Below are 8,569 nucleotides of genomic sequence, written 5' to 3'. Positions count from 1 at the left end.
GTCCCAGCATTAGTCAGGGGTCTTAGCCAACTTTCTCTCCCCACCCCCTACTCCCACCTTTACTTCCGTGCCACTGAGCTGCTCTGAAAGCCTAAGGCTCTTTTACTTCAGCAAAAGTCCTTAAGGTAGCCCTAGAGTCAGTAGGCTTATCACAGTCGTTTTCAGTTCTTGTACCCCACCTCACCCCCACTCCCACCCAGAAGATCTCCCCCTTTCTTCTGACCTCTCTACATATTTTGGATGGGGGGGGAGTGCGGTGGTATCCTACCAGATTTTTTTCATCAGAAGAGTTTTTAAAAATATGTCATCCATTATGTTGCCAGAAGGAGAAATCTAAGCCATTTGCTTTATGACAATTATACCCCTCACCAGCCACTACCCACCCTACAGCATAAGATAGAGGTAGAGGGAACAGATATAACATGAATATCAAACAGAACAACTTGAAGAATATCATTATTCTCAAGTAATTCTCTCAGGTATCTTGAGTAAACTGTAAGTACTATGAATCTCTTTAAAACTTGAATACATAGATATTTTAACACATAATTTATGATATCTGCTTTACTACATGATTGTGCCAAGTGTTCACTTTTGCTGTTCTTTCTTTCTCCTCATTTTCCTATTACTTTCAATAACAAAACTCTTTATCCACAATATCCTTAGTTAAAAGTATTAGGAACTTCCTGTCTTCTATTCTCCCCCCCACTTGAATAAATTTAAAATGATGTCAACCAATTCTCTTGGCCAATTGATTTATTGCTACATCTATAGGATCTGCAAAATCAGCACAACGCTGATACTCCCCATGAGTCAACTCCTTTATGAACAAAGACCACTAACACCTGATACCACAAACACAAAAGACTTTGATAGAACAATTACCTATTGAAGTAATCAGGACTTGGCTTCAAAACTACAGGCTGAATTTGCAAGGTGTTGCTAAGCTTGGTCTTTCAAAAACTTGGTTAGTTAGCCAAATGAGCCTACTTTAGGAGTACACCTAAATGCTCACTAGCTTGGTCCCTTCCCAAAGTCACAAAGGGTCCTGAATAAGCGTTGAGATTTCTGCTCTGTTTTATAGCACGCTTCTATGGCAGTAGTGTGCGGGATTAGACAGAGAGGAACTGGCAGTCAAGACACGGAAAACAATAAAATCAATCCAGTCACAGAGAGAGATGGGTGATCTGGAGCAGAAATCATACGACCACTAGTTAGCAAGGGATCTAAGGTAATCTAAATCAATCTCCTAGGATCTATCGCTTAAGTTGCGGATGGGAGGTAGGATGCTAGGATGTAAGCTCCACCAGAGAAGCAGTCCTATCTGATTTACTCCAGGTTCCCTAGAAAGTGCCTGGCACATAATATGCATTCAATAAACACTTGACTGAATGAATACGGCAGCGCGGGAGAGAAGAAAGGAGGAAAAAATCATCAGAATCCGGGGGCTGAATTTGAAGGACAAAGGAATCGAGAAAAAACTTCCCAATGACAGAACTGAGCATGTCTGGAAGGGGAGCTAGTTCTGGAAGAAAAGCACGATAATTAGACGCTGTGGTGATCAAATCCGCATTTCTAATATGACCCCAACGGCCTTAGCTTACTTGAACATGACCTTTAGCTAGGTCAGATGGGATGCAAATCCTCTAGAGATTTCCAAGAACTCTCCCATCATGTAAAAATGTTTCTTCCTGGATGCTCCCTGCCCACCCTCCTTGTTCCTTCTGCCCACAAACGTGAGGGGGAGACGAGTGTTGTCAGAAAAGAAGCCGGCAGGTGAAGGGCCCGAGCTACAATCCAGTCTCTGCCGCAGCGGCAGTACCTTCCCCAGGCTTTGGGGCGTCCTTCAAGGGAGACGTGGAAGAAAATGGCTTCAAGTAACAGGGTGGAGATGGAACGAGGGACAGGGCTTGCGTAACTCTTACAACACCCGGTTCCAGGCCCACCCTCCGGGTGCACCTGGCACCAGCCGCGGAAGTACGACCGAGCCTGGGCAAGGGTCGCCAGCTGATGGGATGGGAGCCAGGAGACTCGGCGCGTCGGCGTTGGGGCGCCTCCCTCCGGGTAGACAAACTTCCCAGTCAAAGCGCATTACATTAACGAGCGCAGGAGCTGTTACCTCGGCAGATAACGCCCTCGATCCACCTCACGACTCCGCCCCACCCTCCCCGCCCGCACATGCCGGCACACAGAGGCCAGGGGGTGACGTCAGCCCCTCCCAGCTCCACCTCGACGTCGTACCTCAGATGGCCTGACGTAACTGCTTGGCAAGAGAGGCCTCAAAAGGAAGGGCACACACGCAGCACACCCTACCCTGATAGCCGGCGTGCGCGCGCAGGTCGCAGACGCAAGACTGGAGCCAATGAGGCGCGGTGACGTCACTACGTATCAGCCCGCGCGGCCGCACGCCGGGCCGCGAGGGGACGGAGCGAGGTCGGTTGCACCAACACCGGTACTTAGGCGTGGATCGGCGTGCCCTTGGGCTTAGAGAGCGGGACGTCCGGTTTGCGAGCGGGAGCTCTCGTATCGCGCGCGGAAAAAGCGGTGAGCTCAGGGTGCGGCGACCGCCGTTGGGAGCAGGCCGACCCGTGGGGGGCGCCCGCCTGCGTGGGGAGCGCGTGGCCGGGCGGAGGCCCGCGTCTGGGACGTCCGAGTGAGCTCGCGTGGAGTGGGTAGGGAGGGGCGACCCCAGACTGTGCCCAGCCGGACCCTGGTGGGATACGGCTTGATGTGAGTTGGAATCCCAGCCAGGTAGAGGCATGGCCTCAGTCAAGGCTGAGCCGCGGATCAGACTGAGACCCAGGGCTTCTTAGTGTCGGGCCTGAAGGGCTATGGATTGATAGACAAGCCTTCTTTCAGGGTGAGGGCGGCAGTGAGGGGACCGTGCGCAGCTTTCACGTCCTTTTTCGAGAAGAGCAAGACTGCTGCTTCTCCAATAAGGGGTTATTTCTTTTCCGGGCCACCTGTCGCTTCTCCCCTTAATCTGCTCAGGCACCTCGGGAAGGTAGGTTTTGTCACAGTCTTCCTAGAAACCGGCCGGGACGGGTAAGCTCGTGTTTGCCTCTGGGGATTCCAGAGCTGGAGAATGGGAGTCCCTGGGAGACCTCGCAGCCTCCGCTGCTCCCCCCACCCACAGCAAGGCAGTTTAGTGACCTGAGCTGGCTGAATCAACTATGACCTCTTTTCTTTTTTTTTAGCCTGCTTTGCCTTATTTTCAGGGAGGAGTAGCTTTAAATTGTAGCATGAATAAATAAATAGGCCTTTGTAAAAGTAAGAATTTTGGTGGTTTCGGTTTAATGTAATCGCGGTTCAGTTTAATCAGATTTGTGACTTTTTGTGACCTTGACCTCACCTTTGGAAACGCTTTGGAACTAGGTTCCCACTTTGCTTACTTGGGCTTTACTCTTGAAGCAATTAAACACACACACACGTGTTTTTAGGAAAGTTCTTCCAAGTAGTGTTTTTGGTATTAAAGAGTATTGCAAGTGTACTAAGTAAAACAAGATTCACCCTGATACTTAATGTCCTGGATTTGTAGTGGATTAATACTTAAGTGACTAGTATGATCATTAGTTTCTGCTGTATTTTTACTTGGAGGAAAAAAATAATAAATTGAGTCTTTCATTTTTAGGTATAAAAATGGGTGACGTTGAGAAGGGCAAGAAGATTTTTGTTCAGAAGTGCGCCCAGTGCCATACTGTGGAAAAGGGAGGCAAGCACAAGACTGGGCCAAACCTCCATGGTCTATTTGGGCGAAAGACGGGTCAGGCCCCTGGCTTCTCTTACACAGATGCCAACAAGAACAAAGGTAAGAGGGAGACAATTATTAAATAACCCAAGTATGGACTGCGTGAATGTAACCTATGTAAACCCTTTATAAGATATGTAAAATGCTTAACACCACATCCCTCCTTGTTTAGGCATCACCTGGAAAGAGGAAACACTGATGGAATATTTGGAGAATCCCAAGAAGTACATCCCTGGAACAAAAATGATCTTTGCTGGCATTAAGAAGAAGACAGAAAGAGAAGATTTAATAGCTTATCTCAAAAAAGCTACTAATGAGTAATAGTTGGCCACTGCCTTATTTATTACAAAACGGAAATGTCTCATGCCCTTTTTTATGTGTACCATATTTAAATTGATCTCATACACTAGAATTCAGATCATGAATGGCTGATAGAATATTTCTGTTGAACAGTCCTGATTTAAATAAGATTGGCTTGTGGCTAAATGGATACAATAAGCTTTTTGAATTTTGGTAGTAATTCTGGTTCAGCAAGTTATCCCTGTTTTCCCCTTCTAAAGATGTGATGGAATTTGATTGGTGATGTTCAGCTTTTCACAGAGATGTTGAATGCCATCTCAAAACCTGTAGGAGATTGGTTCTATATTTAGATTTATATAACTGGTTATAGTAATATATTTAAATACTGAGGCAATCACTGTCTCAGAACAGAGCAAGACTCACCTGTTTCAAGTTTTGTTCATTAGCCTGTTAAAGGCAAGGGCTGAAGATAAGCTGGCAGTGTCAACTTTATCTTTTTGGTCTTAACTATGCCAATTCAATTAAAACTCCCTGTGTCTAAAATGTTGCCTTTTACTTAATGAAAGGCATTTTAGTGTGTTTTATGTGTAATATCAAATAAAGAGTATTTAACACTTGTCAGATTTTATTGATCTATAAGGTCAGATGCTTTTAAAATGAAGCGTGACGATACAGTAGTAAACTTTGCTTGTGAATTATTTTCTAAGTCAGGCTAAGTTATAATTCAGGATTGTCTTTTAACCAGCTATTCAAAAGCACACACGACTGTAGAACTACTGTCTATGTGTGATTGATAGTGGTGCTTTTGCCAACTCAGTACAGGAGATAGACCATCAGCACAAATTTGTAAATTATGTGATTGTAAGGCTTAAGAATTAAAAACAAAATCACAGGTCATGGTTTTTCTAGTGTGCTTGATTTAATGACTGGTACCAAAATTTTAATGGTTGAAAAGTACAGTAGCCCTAAATATTGATGCAGCAGTGTTACTAGTCACAGTACTAGGTTGTGTTTACTTGGTCCTTTAGGACAGCCTGAACTAGAACAACACCTCCGTAATCCGTCCTTAGAGCTTCTTGGGCCAGAATCAGCAGTGCAGCATTTATGTACTAAATTATTTCATACACAGTCCAAGTCATACATGTTTAGAGTAGTCCCTGGAAGTTTTATGGAGATGGTGAGCTTGAACTAAGCCATAAAGAATGGTGAGAGAAGGTCTCAATAAATCTTTGCTCATGGTGACAGTTATCTCTTTGTGAGACAATGAGGAGACTGGGAAGAGCCTTTATCAGTGGTTTCAAAGGTGATGGGAATGATTAGATAGGCCTTTAAGGCCTGATTAAGCAATTTCTAACTTGTGAGCTTTACTTTCAATCTTTGGAGAAATGTAAGAAAGCAAAGAAGTCAATCTAGAAACGTGTGGAAAGCCTGCTATAATTCAGATGGTAAGTCCTAGTCCGAGTATTAATGATGGGGAATTAAAAACTGCTTCTCGGAAATCCTCCAGAAGTTAAACCCCCTGTAACAGAGACATTGGTAACGGCGTAAGTTAGGGGTATTTTGAGACAGTGTAGTGGACAGTTCTGGACCAATATGGGAAGACATGGGGACCAGGGCGTTGATTTGTTTCTCTGCCTCTTAGGTCAACTAAGGCCTATGTTTGGCAGAGATAATTACTGAGTGCCTGCTGTGTTCTAGGCCAGTTAGATGCAGTAAGTGCCTCTGGTGATTTATAATGTGAGTGATCCTGTAGTTATTCAAAATTAGGGACATTCTAGTTGTAAGGAGTATGTGCTCTTTGAAATAACAAAAGGCTAGCACGGTTTAACCCAGGTCTTCATTCCTTGTGCTTCATTTTAGGTGTCTTGGTGAGTGATATAAAAAGTGAGAGTCAGATGTATTTAAGGAGTTTTTTTTCCAGGGCCACCCACACTATATTTTGTCTAGAACAGCACTGTCCAGAAGAACTTTCTGTGATGATGGATGTTTTTTATTTTATAGAACTTTAGTTTAAATTTGCATAGCCACAAATGGTACTGGCCAGCATGTTGACGGCACAGGTCCAGAACTAGAACCAGTGGTCTGTAACAAAAGTACTTCGCTTGGACTCTGTTTTCTTTTTTTTTTTTTAAGATTTTATTTTTTCCTTTTTCTCCCCAAAGCCCCCTGGTACATAGTTGTATATTCTTAGTTGTGGGTCTTTCTAGTTTTGACATGTGGGATGCCGCCTCAGCACGGCCCGATGAGTGGTGCCATGTCCGTGCCCAGGATCCGAACCAGCAAAACCCTGGGCCCCCAAAGCAGAGCTCATGAACTTAACCACTCTGCCACAGGGCCAGCCCCTGGACTCTCTTTTCTTAACCTAGGATTCTTGCCAGTGTACTAAGTGTCCTCAAGGACACAGATTCCAATTCCTGTTTCTAAATCTGATGTGCTCATCTCTGTAATTTTACCATACATTTTTCCCTATCCCATTTGTAAGTTGGCAATTTACTTTAGGTAGCTGGCATTCTGGTGGTAGGTATAAACCTTTTTGTCATGCTTTTCCTGCACTTTTCTCCAATTTCCTTATAGACATTATATTGTACATTTGCACTTTTAACCTTTGAAGATTGTTGTAAATTGAAAAAGTTGTTGGTGGACTTCACTTGCTGTGTAGGAACAGGCCTTTCCAGGGCCTATTCCTTCCCAGCTGACTTGACTTAGGCTTTTGGTATCCGGCAAGAGTAAACCAAACCCAATTACTTACAGTGGAAAGTTTTCATTTGTAGTGATGGGGTCTTTTGGCTCTCCTTAATCATTAGAATACACATGATCCACAACTTAACGTAGTTTGACTTAGGAATTTTTGACTTTACTAGTTGCAAAAGCGGTATGTATTCAGTAGAAACCGTACTTTGAATTTTGATCTTTCCCCAGGCTAGCAGTATGCGTACGATGCTCTTGTGTTGCTGGGTAGTGGCAGTGAGCCACACCTGCCACTCAGCAACACAATTACAAGGGTAAACAACTGGTAGAACCATTTTTCTGCACTTTCAGTGAAGTAATCAATAAACTACATGAGGTATTCAATACTTTATTATAAAATAGGCCTTATGTTAGATGATGTTGCTCAGTGTAGGCTAATAGAAGTATTCTGAGCACATTCAGGCTAGGCTAAGCTCTGGGGTTCAGTAGGTTAGGTGTATTAAATGCATTTTTGACTTAAGATATTTTTAACTTAGATGGGTTTGTCAAGATGTAACCCCATTGTAAATTAAGGAAGATGTTGCTGAGCATGGAATTAGTGGCTATTAAGGTATAGTTCATACAGACAAGGCTGATGCCTGACAGCATACGAATACACCTCCAAGGTGACCAGGAAGTTTGTCTCCCAGATGAATCTGCTCTAGGCAATGCTGGAGTATGCACTGAACTGCTTCTTTGGCTCCATTTCTTGTGCCCCAGCCTGACCATTGTCCTGGTGTTCACAAACTTAGACTATAATTTAAAACGCTAGCTTTCTACTTGCTTAATAACAGTAGGATTCCAGCTTATCTTATTTGGAATTTGAGGTATCTGAAAACTAGTCATACCCTCAGGCTCTCTTGGCTCACTCAGAAAGCTAAACAGATTTAGTGTTTTTCTGAAAGGGTGAATGTATGTCCAGGTTGTTAGGAGTAATGTCACTGATAGGCTCCCTATGTATCACCAACTAAGTATAGCTTTCCATACATAGAAGTACACAAAGGCAAGAGGACCAATATGTGGTAATACATCATTGACTGTTCTCAGAAAGTGCCTGGCAAAAATGCCAAGAGGTGGACTGATTGCCTGGCTTACTAGAACTTTGGTAAAATTGGATATTTTAATCATATTAGTGAAGTCTCAGTGGTGGAACTGAGAGTTCTTAGAGATCCTTAGAATCCAACTGTGCCGTTATACAGATGAGGTGAAATTAACCTGAACTAGGCTCTGGGAACTTTAACTACTCACTTGCTTTGGGCTGCGCCACTAACACAACCTGGTGGTCCAACCTAGCTAATCACTGGGAGGAGGGCAACTGAGGCATAAGGCAGATAGCTGGTTTTGAGAGGAATAGGTTTAGCCCAGTCCCCTAACACCCCTGCTCTAAGCTGTAAAGCCTTCCTTTTGTGGGACCCAGGTATGTGGTGGACAGGAGCCAAGCAGCCTGAGGTGGGACATAACGCGTACCCCTTCTGGGGTGTTATTCCCTTCCGCCATGTTGTGAGGAGCCCTCCTGCTTGGGAGCTTGCTCTTTGAAGGGTACTGAGCCCAAATTGGCCACAGTCAAGGGCTGTCACCACTGACCCAGTTACAGGGCCCTCCCTTGGGGGAGGGAAGCCATGCTCCACCTCCCTTTGCATCCCTCTAGATTTGCTACCATTTTGCACTCTTAACACCTACTAGGTTGTTGAAAGTGAAAAAACCCTAGCAATGTAGCCGAAGCCACAACCAAGATACCCTGACTCAAATTCAATCTTAGTCTAAACCCTGTTTTCCGAGACATTAATGAGCTGC

At 44.3% G+C, this 8,569-nt stretch overlaps 1 protein-coding gene across 1 annotated transcript; it reads left to right on the top strand.

Moving 5' to 3' along the window:
* Nucleotides 1–2,376: 2,376 nt before the first annotated feature.
* Nucleotides 2,377–4,669, top strand: CYCS (cytochrome c, somatic). The gene is made up of 3 exons (XM_014839001.3): nucleotides 2,377–2,544; nucleotides 3,632–3,808; nucleotides 3,921–4,669. Exons 2-3 carry the CDS (start codon nucleotides 3,640–3,642, stop codon nucleotides 4,067–4,069), a joined length of 318 nt encoding a protein of 105 aa, XP_014694487.1. The 5' UTR covers nucleotides 2,377–2,544; nucleotides 3,632–3,639; the 3' UTR covers nucleotides 4,070–4,669.
* Nucleotides 4,670–8,569: the final 3,900 nt, after the last annotated feature.

The sequence above is a fragment of the Equus asinus genome, chromosome 1 (assembly GCF_041296235.1).
Source record: "Equus asinus isolate D_3611 breed Donkey chromosome 1, EquAss-T2T_v2, whole genome shotgun sequence".
Lineage (NCBI taxonomy): Eukaryota > Metazoa > Chordata > Mammalia > Perissodactyla > Equidae > Equus > Equus asinus.
The sequence above is the reverse complement of the archived record's forward strand: the minus strand, read 5'-3'. Positions and strand labels throughout refer to the sequence as shown.